Here is a 13,479-nt window from a genome sequence, read left to right on the forward strand (position 1 = left end):
TGGTTTTAAGGTTTGATAATAGATTAAACTGTATCATAAATTAAGAAAAAACATATTTTCCTTATTCTGAATTAAGTTATTGTTACAGGATATACTTATGTAGCCAGTTATGGCTACTCTAGCCATAACTATAGTTCTATCCTGAGCAAATGTTCACATTTTATTAGGTAGGAATGTTATCAGTCTTAACACAATTTGCCCATGGCATTTAACAGTAGATCATTGGCTTTAAAAATAAAATGTCACTTGACCAGAATAGAAGTTAATTAAGGACTTGAAGTGTCCAAAAGACATGTCAGCTTTCTATAAGATGTGGCTAGCTGGTCTTATGCCACAAGGAAGAGCACCATCAGCAACTATTTCTATTCATCCCCAAGATAGCCTCGTTAAGTGTAAAGTTCAGTCTTATGCTTTATTATGAATTCACTGCATAAAAAATATTTCATTAATTTTTGCATGAACAAAGAAGTCAATAGTAGAGCATTTTCTTTTTTTTTTAATTTTTTTATTTATTTATGATAGGCACACAATGAGAGAGAGAGAGAGGCAGAGACACAAGCAGGCTCCATGCACTGGGAGCCCGACGTGGGATTTGATCCCAGATCTCCAGGATCGCGCCCTGGGCCAAAGGCAGGCGCCAAACTGCTGCACCACCCAGGGATCCCAGTAGAGCATTTTCATGATTCTGTATTTATAGATTTCTAAGCTGGGGCTATAAAATTTAGCAACTTTTAAGCTTCATACCAAGCTTTTAAAGTATACATTTCTTTCTCATATATAACTACGTCTTTCAGAATCTTGCAGTGACATTGCTTCATAAAATTAGGGTTTAAAAAATTGCATATAGATAGATATGGGTATCAATATAGACAATAAGGAAATAAAGCTGATTTGGATCTCTTCCTAGGAGAATTTTCTTCTGGAAGTTTGTTACCATTGTTCATCCCTTCTTAACCTTTCTTTTTTTTCTAGAAATAATTAACTGTGATAATTACTGTCATTATGGTTTGTTAAACATGGATTATGTTCATATCATAAGCCAGTGATTCTGGGTCAGATCAATGACGTTGTACTTTCTCATGCTCTCCAGAGTAGAGAACAACGTGGTAGTTAGAACTGGAGCTTTGAAAAGCATGTATGCCTCTGTGGGTGAGAATGTCCCCCAGTGTGTTTTGTTTGTGGGGATGGCATCTTCCTTGTGTGTGTTGTGCAAGGGAAAACCTTAATATTAGTTTTCTAAGACATAAAGACATTTTAGAGTTCTAATATTTCTTAGTCAAAAACGTTATTTAATTGATGTATGTTTTACCCAGTATTTTGTTTAAATTCTCAAAAAGCTTAAGTTTATTATTTTTCGTATACATATGAACCTTTAGCTGGTCTTGTATTGACTGTTAAAAATGAAGAGTTGGATTCTGAATTTTGTCTAGAATATGCCTTCTTGTTGATTTTCTCATTTTGTCTTTTCTTTCCTTATCTTCTCATCCTAAAGGTTTCCTACAAAGACATTACTTCCATTTCTACTTAATTTGTCACTTTATGCACCTTTTATTACATCTTCACACTGAATTTGAATTTTCAGAATTGTTGTGTTGCAATATTACTGAAAGGCATATGCTTTTCCCTTGGTTTAACTATAGTTAGCTTTTTGTTTTTGTTAGGAATAGAGAGCATCTTTTGGTTACTCTCCCTGGTCCAGTTTCTAACATTTACGAGCTCGCTTTATTTATTTATTTATTTATTTATTTATTTATTCATTTATTTATTTATTTACTTATTTATCTTTTTGTGATAGCGAAGGAGAGAAAGAGAGGAGGGAGAGGGAGAGAGAGAATCTTAACCAGGCTCCACAGTCAGTGGGGAGCCTGACATGGGGCTTGAGATTGTGACCGGAGTTGAAAGCAAGAATTGGATATTTAACTGACTGAGCTACTCAGGTGCCCCTACTGCTCTCCTTTTAATCTATGTTTGCCTAGTGGCTGAGAAACTGAAACCATTGTCATGTCGAACACACTGGAGAATTTTTCTTTTAAATTCAGTTCAGGAATTCTTAACTTTACATCTCCTATTAGACAGTATTTTATAGTGATCAGTAATACCTACTTAATAGTTTAGTAAGTGAACAGATTATGGTATTAAATAACAGGGGATTGAACTCAGTAACTAATGTAAAAACTGACATGAAGATATGTTTCTGTTATCTAGTGCAGTCTGGATTTACTTTGGAAGAGCACTCACTGGAGTATAGTTCATAGTGAGAGATCAAAACATGAACTAGTAATCCACTACAAGGTTTATACTTTCCTGAAACCTAACCTGATTATTCCCGTCTCTTAAAAATTAGTTTAATATTTATATTTATTCTATTTACTGTTACATCCTTTGTGTTTCTGCCACTAACTTATAGCTGTGTTGGGAGCAGGCCACAGCTGCTCAATATTGAGCCATCTTCTTCTCCAAGATACATAAAGTGCAAATAGAATCATAATTATCTAAGTTAAATTAGATAACTAACATCTATTATTCTGTCTACCAGGCACTGTTCTAAGCACTTCACAGTTTATACCTTGTTTAATCCTCTCTATAATCCATGAGGCCTACTTTGACATTATTCACCTGAGAAAACAGAAGAGTTTCAACTTTCCCCAGGTTTGCACAGCTAGGGTTCATATTTAAACCCAGGCAGTCTGGTTTCAGATCTGTGTTCTTCATCACTAAATGTAAAAGCTTATCACATAGACAACATGATAGTAATACCGAGACATTCAAAGAGAAAAATCTGAAAGCTATTAGAGAAAGAAAAAAATAGAATTTATTTACCAAATGTGATTAGCAGACTGACAACAGACATTTTATCTCCAACTGTACTTAACAGAATAACGTTTTCAAAATGCTAAAGGAAAAATCAGTGTAGAAGTCTGTAACTACATTAACATAGAAGAGTGAATATGACATAAGGCCATTTTCAGATGTGCAGATTTTAACAGTTTAGTATCATAGATTATCTCTGAAAGAACCAATGTACTTCAGCAAGAAGGAAATTACTACATTTGTATGGCTTTTGGTGAAAAACAAACAACCCTCATTATGCTATTAAGAAGGTGCCTAGGATAGTGCTTAGCAAATATTGATTGACATTTCAATATCATTTCCTTTCTACGTATATAGAAATACATACTATAAAGGTATTCACTAAAGACATGTTCCTACCAAGATGAATATACTCTGCTTATTAAAGCTTTCTCTGAAACTGAAATGTTAGTCATTAAAAGAAAGCACTCAAGGTGTCCACATCCTCTGATGACAACAGAGGTAGTTAAACCAGGGTATTCAAGAATAGTAGGTTATTCATATGACTTAAGAGTAAATACACATATATCTACGTTGTAGGTTAGAATACTAAATGATTGGGAATTTATGAATCATAAATAAGGAGTTTCTTTCCCTTTTATGTCCTTATAATTGATTTGAAAACCCCAGCTCTTTATGTATTCGCAAGTATAGATTCACGTGGTCATTTGAATTCTAAGATATAATGTTTCCTTTCCAGCGCTTGGCTTTGGAAGCAGAGAAGGTTCAAGCAGCCCACCAGTGGAGAGAGGATTTTGCGGTAAGGACCCCTTTATAACCATTTGAATTAGTGACATTTTGTGCTTGATAGTTATGATCGCATTAACATTTTTTAATGATACAATCTTAAGATTTTATAAGACCAAAATTCTATATTTTGGCTATATTTTGTTTCTTTAAAAAATGTGCTTTTGGGTAATCAGGCCAGCAAGTTAGTCAAAATGTTCCTGCTTACGTTCCATATTAAAATAAGTCTTCAAAAAAAAAAAAAAAAGTCTTTTGAAATGTTATCCTATAATCGGTTATTTGTAAAATTAATTACATTTAAATAGAATTGCATTATATTATCTGAACCATCATTGTAAATGTTATGAATACACTAGTTGAAAAACACATTGCATTTAACAATTTTGATTTTTTAAGAAGTGATACGCGTATTACAGTCACCTTGGTGGTAGGAAATGTGATCGAAGTAAGAATGAATGTATTACACTTTCTGAATTTTAATTTGCTCCACTTTAGCTAGAAACAATCTCTCTTTTACTGTGGCCTACTTTTAGAAGTTCCAGCTAATATTAGCTTTTCCATATATATTTTTGATAAACTTGTACCCTAAGAGTTGTTAAGCTAATTATACAAAGAGCAGAAATTCTCCTTATACTGAATTTTGTCTATTTCTCTATCATCTATCCATCCTTCAATTATCTGTCCATCATTCCATCCATCTATCCATCAATCTGTCCATCCATTTTCTTTTCTCTATCCCTGTATCTGTGTTTCCATCCATACATCTCTTCATACATAAATCAGTGTATCCAGTCTTTCAGTCTGTTGTATCAATCAATCAGTCAGTCTTACAGTGAGGGGCACAGTGAAAAAGTTTGTTCTATTTTAGTAGTTAAAATATTTATCTTACATATTTTTTATTTATAGTAAAAATCTCTAGTTTCTGATCATAGAAAAATTCCATATAACTAATTTTGGGAATGTTTAAAATAGATCTAGAGTATAAGTGACAGCTTGATTGTACTACTAAATTGGTTTTGAATGTTTTGTAAAATAAAAGTCTCAAATTCTAAGGTAAGAGAGTTGTGTTTCAAAGAACACAAAACTGAGGCTTAGGAATTAGCACTTTTACTTTGTGTAAGCATGATTATATTGTATATCAAAGGAAAATACATTCCATCATATGTCATTCACTTATGATATATGATAATGGTTAGTCCTCCCTGCTTCATGTTTCTGATATTATTTATTTTTACTATCTTTTCCACAAATTTATATTTCTTAAACCAGTAGTCAGTCTGCCAGCTGGAGCCTGTATTTGACTATTACCTATTTGATTCTTTTACTAAAGTGGCATATTGCCTGAGTTGTTGGTGTCATGTAGATACTGGCTTAGTCCATAATTGTTTATCATAGCTAGGTTAGGAAAGATCAGTTTGTCATTCATAATGTATAAAGAAAAAAATTGGTGATTAACTTAGAAACATAAGTTTGGGTATAGAGGGCAGACTGTAAGCTCATGCAGTGAACCGGGTTTACAATGTTGTTAGTTTCTTTTAGATGAAAGGAAAACAAACTTGAATTTTTTTGTTGTTGTTTTCAAATAGACAAAAAGGAGCCCAACTAATATGCCCAAATAAATATCCTTCTGATTAATTAATATTAAATGGAAATTCCTATTTGCTTCTCATCTCAGAGGTGGCATAGTAAAAGCAATGTAAAGATATAGCGGGTATACAGCTAGACCAACTATTCTACTTAGTGTTGGGATAGTACCAGATGGTGGTGTTTTAGTTTAAATTTTGAGTAATTCTTGGAACTCAAAAAATCCTTAACTTCACACGAATCAGCTTTCATAATATATAGATTCCATTGCTGTTTGTAAACTTTTCTTTGCATTTAAGGAATCTGGCAAAATTTCTCATAGTCATTTATTAGTTATATGTCTTTTTCAGTTTCCTAAGGAGAAATAATGTGGTAAAGAATAAAGTAGCAAGCAAGGATGAGTAATGCCATTTATATCATTGGTGCTGTTTTATTTGATTATCATATGATCGCTTTCTGGTTGTAGGAGTTCCTTTTCCAGACATACTGTAAACTCCTTGATATTGTAAAGTCATTAACACTAAATTAGCATTTTGGCCATGATTTATTTCTCCTTGCAGAAGTAATGGGCAACCATTCTACATGACACAATAACTCTCAATGTGTTATGGCTGTTACCATATTTTACTGTATCTGAGCCATTATCATTTGTAAGGCACCCTATCATATATGGATTGCCAAGAAAGAAAAAAAAAGAAGCCAATTAAATTATGATGCATTAGCAATTTTAAGATGTATTCTTATTTGTCAGATGTCAAAGTGTGAAAAATATTTACCCTGAATTGTGACCCCTGTTATTTACTACTCTCTCAGTGCCTGTACCAAACAGTAGCCCCGCTAGGATAAGTCAGGCAAGAGGACAAACGGGCTCCACAATGACACAGAAGCCATTACTAAATTGTAGGTGGTTAAATAGAAAGTAAATGGTTTTCTCAGTAAGTGTTAGGAGTTCTGAGCAAACAGTGACCAGCGTGTGAGAGAATTCTTGAACAAATTCTGTTCTTAATTTCCCCCTAGATTACCTCACAATTTATTTAGGACCTATGAAAATATTGATTGACATCAAAAGAGATTGTTAAAGGGAAAACAAGTTAGTCCACTTTAAAGCTCTGTCAACTCATTTCCTGAGTACCCTTCTGGAAGGACTGTAAGCGGTGTTCACAGAACACGCATCTGTCCCAGCTGGCACACTGAGAATTGATATTTTCCCTATCTTACCATGCCAGCCATCCCTAGTCTTGACAATAGTCCTTCCTATTTCAAGAGCCCTTTGAAATACCATAAGTTATTTTCTGTATGAAGAATAGAATGTGAATGCAGATTGCCTACACTCAAATATTGCAAAAATAAGGTGCACTTTTTCCTTTTTCCTTCTCCCCCCAATAAAACAGATGACGCTTTGATTCATAGTATGCAGCAAAGATAAACAAATCTTTTGAAGCCATAAAGCAAATCAAATTTAAATCTGTGGTTCGAAACAAGAAATCATCAACATTGAATCTCCTTTTATTTTAGGAGACCACACAAAATAATTGCAAATTACATCAGTACTTTAACCAGTACTTAAAAATGTTTAATTTGTAAGTAAATGCTACCATATTCCAAAAGGTCGTCTTTTTAAATATTATAATCCTTTTATCTTTTAAGATATTTAACTACTTGCATCAGTCGGATAGTTCTTTAGGGGAACCTTTACTAATTTAACACTAGGATGATTTAGAAGAAAGAAAAAATTTCCTAAAAGGTACGTTAGCATTTCCCAAAGATAAAATATTCTGATTCTTCCCTCAAGTATAAGTAGGCAAATTTCATTAATATTACTTAGGTAAAATGCTGATTAACATTTCCTATTCTTTAGTGTAGAGAAATCTCAGGAAAGGCAAGAACAAAAGACAAAGCACTAAAATGCTAAAAATGTTGGCAGCCAGGAAAGGCCCAAGTAATTCACACTCTCCCTCAGCGCCCTCAGTTCCCAACGGAATCTACAATTGAGGTAACACAGGGTGAACACTCTAAATGGATTAAGATTTATGCGGTCATGCATTTACAAGTTCAAACCAATATTTGTAAATAAACTGGATCTACCAGCTGCCTTTCAGGTCTCCACGCAACTTACCAGTGTTAAAGGTGACATTTCCTGTCACTTATGATGGACAAATTATTAAGAGCAGGTGGGAAAAGCAAAAGGAGAGCTTAGAAAACTAATTGTTCTGCATGCAATAATTGCTGTTATTTCTACCGAACAGATCTTTTCCAATTGCGTTTGAAATCTCATTTGATTACATTGCAATGGTTGGTTAACTTAAGCAATTTTGTTTCCAACTAAGCCTGAGATATTAATTGTACTTACACATGTATAAACATAAGGGATGCCTAATTTGTATTTTAATAAGTAGGATCTTTATGGATGGCTTATTAGCATCAGCTTGTTACTGTGCAGACTGAGTACAGACGTCTAGAAATTGGCCAGTAAATAAAACATTTGAGGAGCCTTTTTTAGCTTCAGCTTTACAGAGAAACTAAATTAGAAGGTGAAATTTTTTCTAGTGAAGTTGAATGTTACTGAGTGTCAATCATGCTAACTTGGTTCTCCTAATTTAGTGTTATTTTTATATATTTTTTAAAAATCACTTTTTCAAATTGTATTTTGCAATGTTGCTTTACAAGTTTTATGTTTATAGGAGTCAAATTAATAGGTACTGGTGTTATGTATTTAATTATTTCATCTATCTTATTCATTCCATGAAAATGCATCACTTCTATTGATTGAGGCACAAACAATTGTGAATATGTGAACTGTAAAAAAATACTATATTTATTTCGGTTACACTGTATAAAGATAAACACTGTTCTGAAATATGCCTTGGTAGAAGTTCTGGATGTGAAAGAGCTGACATTTTAGGGATAAAAATTGGGGGAGTGGCATGCTATATTAGTGAATAAATGAATTAACTTAGTAGATTACCAAAATGATTTTAGGGTCTGAATGGATTTGTTTGTTTGTTTATTTATTTATTTATATTCTATCTTTGGTTGAATTGCCCTTTTGGAAAAAAAAAAAAAAAAAACACCGTATCTTAATGTTTTTGCTACATGTCTTTCAATTTTTCAGTCCTACTTTCTTTTAAGTCTTATCAATCTATTCTCATTGTGAAGCTAGATGAAAAGGAGCTACAGGGCAAAACTGATTTCCCCCCAAATTCTGGGAAACTAGTTCCGTAGCAAAGAAGCATCTTTCTGATGCTTTACTCTGTTTGTTTATGCATATATATGAATGTCCATAGGTAGAGCACTATAATGGAGCAGAGTTGAAAGTAATAACTACGGGCTTTAACTTGTTAGTTATTCAAGGTGGTAGCTCTTATCTTTTGTTTCTTTTATTGAAAATGGAAGCTAATATTTATACATTAAGTACCTATAAATTAACACTGGTTTAAGTTTTCATACTTTTAAAAAATATTTTTTATTCATTCATTTGAGAGAGACAGAGCGAGTGAGAGCATGAGCAGGAGGGCGGGGCGGTAGGAGAGGGGGAAGCCGACTCTGCACTGAGCAAGGAGCCTATATCCAGGTGTCCAGACATGAACTGAAGTCAGACCCTAAACCGGCTGAGCCATCCAGGCACCCTCATTTTTCATAATTTTAATATTTACTAATAATCTTTCTAACTTCACTTTCTATTATTTCTGTTAAAGCCAAGGTCACATGGTCTATAGTACAGTAGAACCCCTAAAGTAAGACATCATGACAATATGTTTGGGATAATGCAAACTTAGATCTAAATATGGCTGTATAAAGTTTTTTCTTTCTTTTTCATCCCTCTCTCAGGAAGGGAGAGAGAAGTTGGGAAGGACAGCTATTGCTTACTTAGGAAATGGGGAGGCACATCGTGGGTCTCTGCATTTTTCCAGACCAGTCTGCTGCCACAGTGTCCTAACTTTGAGCTGATGGAAACATTGCTAAATTATAGGGAGATTCCTGCAATTGGTGCCATCGTTCTGATACTTGCAGCCATCTATGGCTGCAATGGAATCATCCTCATTGATGTTTAAGCTAGAGTTGATTCCTGCCACAGCTGGTGCCAACTTGTAGCTGTCACAAGAGAGTTTTCCAACTTGGTAATGTCATTAACCTCTCTATAGCTTAAGTGGCATTTTATTGAAATTTTTGGACACCACTTATTTGTCTTAAGGTGGGGCTTACTATATTAATTTTTGACCCATGAAAGAAATAAAAAGGTGAAGAAAATGTATAAGCATTATGAATCATCACCCCAATTTACACATAACCCATAGTCTGCAAAGATTTGCTCTCTAACCTTCTGTCCATTTTATTTCCTTATTTAAAAAGTTTCGGTGACTCTCTATTTGGCATCAGTGGCATTCCATTGTCTGCCCAGTCTTACTGTTCCTAAATGTTCTGTTGCAACATCTCCCCAGTAGCTATTATCATTCTAAACTTCTGAGCCTGTGAAACAGAGTGAACTATTTGCCATTTCTCTAAGACATTATTCTTTACTTCATCTTCAGACATTTTGATGGTATCTGCCTAGAAGTGTCCCCCTCCGTCTCCAATTTCTTCTTGCTTTTGTTCCCCTAATCTTAGATTTGTGGTCTGTTTTATATAATTCCCCCATTCCCAGTATTTATTCCAAATATGTACTCAGTACATTATTTTCCTTTATCTACTTTCAGCACTAAAATGTAAACTTCTGGGGATAAGAACTGTGATTGATGCATTGCTAAGAAAATTGTAGTCTAGTATGCAACACATAACGCACAGTAGCCTATATATACAAATTAAAACTATAAATTAAAAATTAATTACTTGTAGTTTTGAGATACCTCTTTTTACTCTAAACATTATGGTCAGTTATACTGGAGACATAATGAAAAATGTATTTGAGCAGCACTTTTTATGTCTGATTATATTTGCCCACAGCCATGGCATAGTTGCGGAACACTGGGCTTGGAATTATGCAAATCTGTTTCAAATTTTGTCTTTGCCACTACCTTGCAATACAATTTTCAGAAAATAATAGCCTTTTGAATATCATTTCTTTTTCTAAAAACCCTTAGTTTTGTAGTCTCTACCACTATAATTATTTCTGTTAGTTGCTCAGTAATTGTCTCTCTGTGCTCCTGTCAGCCCTATCTCTCTACCAAGGAAAATATTTTCTAGAAATCTCATGATTTGTCCACGTGTTCACAAGCAGGTTGACAGAGGTCCCTGGGTGGCTGTTCACCTCGTCTAGAGAGCATCTGCTAGCTCCATGGCTGTTGTTTTCTATTTGCCATCATTGCTCAAATGGAAAAATATGGTTCTGCGCAGGTGGTTGTCACGCGGCGCGTTCCAAGCTCTGTTCAGAGTGTGCCTTTTCAGAAATAGGGTGAATGACTCCCTTCCTAACTGTGGAGGGGTTTTTAAAAACCTAGATAAATTATATTTGCACCATTTAAAAAGAAAAGCTAATGCAAAAATCCATTAAACCAAATATCGAGTTTTTAGTGTGTTGTGGGAAGAACAGAACATGATATCTACTCTCTTAACAAAATGTAATACCATACGGTATTGCTGACTGTAGGTACGGGGTGTAGCAAGTCTTCAGGGTTTATTTATCTTGCTTAACTGAAATTTAGTGACTGTTGATTATTCACTTGCCATTTCTCTCTCTTCCTGAACCCCTGTTAACCACCGTAAGATTTAGTATACTGGTTTAGCTGGAGGGATATTATGCGTCCAGAATGTAGGAAAGCTACTCAAGCAGGGGTTTGGATAATGTTGAGAGTAAAAAAAAATGTAAGTAGAAGAAAGTTTTGAGATTTCTCAGACTTAAACCTGAGAGGTTAAATACAAAATGGAAAAAAACCTGGATAATATTTATCTACAAATTTCAAAAATTATGTAATTAGACATTAGTATTGGATTCAAATACCTATGCCTTTTGTCATCTTCTAACTTTCCAAAACAGCATGTTAATGGATTTATTCATCATACTGTCATCTAATTAATCAGCATTTTTCCCTTTTACATTTTCATTAACATCCAAACTTGCTCCAGTATCTTCTACCACTAAAAAATATCTATGTATCGGTATCTGTGTATCTATGTATCTATCATCTATATCTTGCCTCTTTTAGCAGCACCTTATTTGTTTGCTCACTTATACTGCAAACTCAGAAGAAATGTAGACCTTCATGATATTTCCATTCCCCTTTGCTCCCATCTCGCTCCAGTCTGAGTGCACATTCCATCCATGGTTCTTTGTAGTTCACGTGTACCTCCTTGTCATCCAGTCTTAGAGCCATCTTCCGTTACCTTCATATTTGTTTGGTCTGTTTATATCATTTTAATGGACCGCTTACTAGCTCCTTCTTGTTAAAACACTTTCTTTACTTAGGTTTCAGGAAACCCCACTTACTCCCATTCTCCTGTTTTCTCGCTATCTGTTCCTTCTCACTCTCTTGTTGAGTACCTGTTTCTTTACATTGGCTCTAACTAATCTTGTCTGCATTTTGGGTTTTCAGAGACCTCCTGTCTTTAATGTCATACTTTGTCCCAGAACACCTCATCCATTTCATTGGATTTAAACATAATTCTACGTAAGTCTTTTTACTGTGCTCTGTGCTCATTTATCTAACTGAACACTTGGAGTCTGTAGTTAGATGTCTTGCCTGCATGTTACTAACATGCTCAGATGAACTGCTGTTTCCATGACTTTCTCCTCTAGTATCCTGATCATCTGCTAATTATCCCATCTCAAATGATATCCCGCTTCTCCCCAGTTAATTTAGCCAAAATTTAAGAGTGATCTTTGATTTTTTTCTCTGCCATAACCTCTCATATATTCCATGTGTAAATTCTATCAATTTCAAATACATCATGCGCCAATTTCCCTTCATCTCCTTTACACCCGTCTTTGTCCACGCCCCCCTTCTACAGAATAATCTTGAAATTGTTAATCAAATTCTGAATCAGAGTCTGCTCTACTGCACTTTGGTATCCACAAATTTATTTCAGATGCATAGTTAAATAAGATTTTAGACTTTCAATTAAATGGAATGATAGGGCCTTTATCAATAGAGAGTTTTATAAGATAGGGAAGATATTGCTTTGCATACCCTTCTGGCACAGACATTTTGAGGATTAAGTAAGACTAACAAATTTTAAATTTTTTAAACTATAAAGCAACTAAATATTGGAACACAGTAGTGTGGGTGCCTCAAACCTGAATTTTGAAAGCAGTGTGCTGCCTGTCTATGATAGTAGCAACAATAAAATTAAGGCAGCACAAGTAACAGTAAGTTAAAAAAGACCAAATATTATTTTTAGTTAGAATTAATGGCACAGGGATGCCTGGTTGGCTCAGTAGTAGAGCATCTGCCTTTGGCTCAGAGTTTGATCCTGGGATCTGGGGATCGAGTCCTGCATTGGGCTCCTTGTGAGGAGTCTACTTCTCCCTCTGCTTATGTCTCTACCTCTTTCTCTGTATCTCATGAATAAATTTAAAAAATCTTAAAACAAATTAGTGGCACAAAAACGTGAAGTTTTCATATGTGAATTCAGGTTTAACATAACAGTTACAAATACCTTTTTCTGCTTCATCAAAAAACTTACTGATCTGAGAAATAGAGCTTGTAAGTGCTGAATATTATAGAAAGTTATCATGGAATTGTAGGATTCGTGTGCTATGGGACATATTAAATGCTAATTTAATTCTTATATTCCCCAAATTATGAAATTGCTACATTCCAAAAACTGTTTGACTTTGTTATGTTTCACCACCATATGGACAGTTCTCCTGGAGATCTTATAAGTATCACTGGGGAGCTTTTTTTGTTTTTCAAAGTCTTGACCCTTATGTCCTCCCCACAGAATTCTCAGTGCCTTCCTTATAGGGGTGAGAGCCAAGACACTGAGAATCCTTCTCTAAAACAAAACAAAACAATCCTTCCAAATTGGATCATGTATTTGGATTCTAAATCCAAAAGAATCCTTCTCTAGTGAGCATTTTAACTGACACAGTGTGACCCATCTGTCATGTGTGTTAAGACTGAAGAAAGGTTGACAGCCACTAACTGGTACTTATTTGTTATAAAAATATAAATGAAGAGTCTGAATGCAATTCTAAAGCTTAGAAAGAAGGGATTGAGTGGTAAATAAATTTGAACATAGAAAAGAAAATTGTAATAAGAAATTGAATGCTCTAAAAAAATCTAGTTAAGTTTAGTTAGCACCCAGAGAGCAATAGCGACAGTAATCAGACTTGTTCAATCACTTGCCTTCTGAAAGAATAAT

The 13,479-nt window shown here is 34.4% G+C and overlaps 1 protein-coding gene across 8 annotated transcripts in view; it reads left to right on the plus strand.

Annotated features, from left to right (window-relative positions):
- The window catches only part of CACNA2D1 (calcium voltage-gated channel auxiliary subunit alpha2delta 1), a 475,096-nt gene that overhangs the window by 243,606 nt on the left and 218,011 nt on the right, over positions 1-13,479 (plus strand). For all 8 annotated transcript variants that reach the window (XM_077863845.1, XM_077863847.1, XM_077863846.1 and 5 more), the window contains exon 4: positions 3,551-3,610. In XM_077863845.1, coding sequence (XP_077719971.1) covers positions 3,551-3,610 — 60 coding nt within the window. The remainder of the gene's footprint in view (positions 1-3,550; positions 3,611-13,479) is intronic.

Source organism: Canis aureus, chromosome 21 (genome assembly GCF_053574225.1).
Source record: "Canis aureus isolate CA01 chromosome 21, VMU_Caureus_v.1.0, whole genome shotgun sequence".
Lineage (NCBI taxonomy): Eukaryota > Metazoa > Chordata > Mammalia > Carnivora > Canidae > Canis > Canis aureus.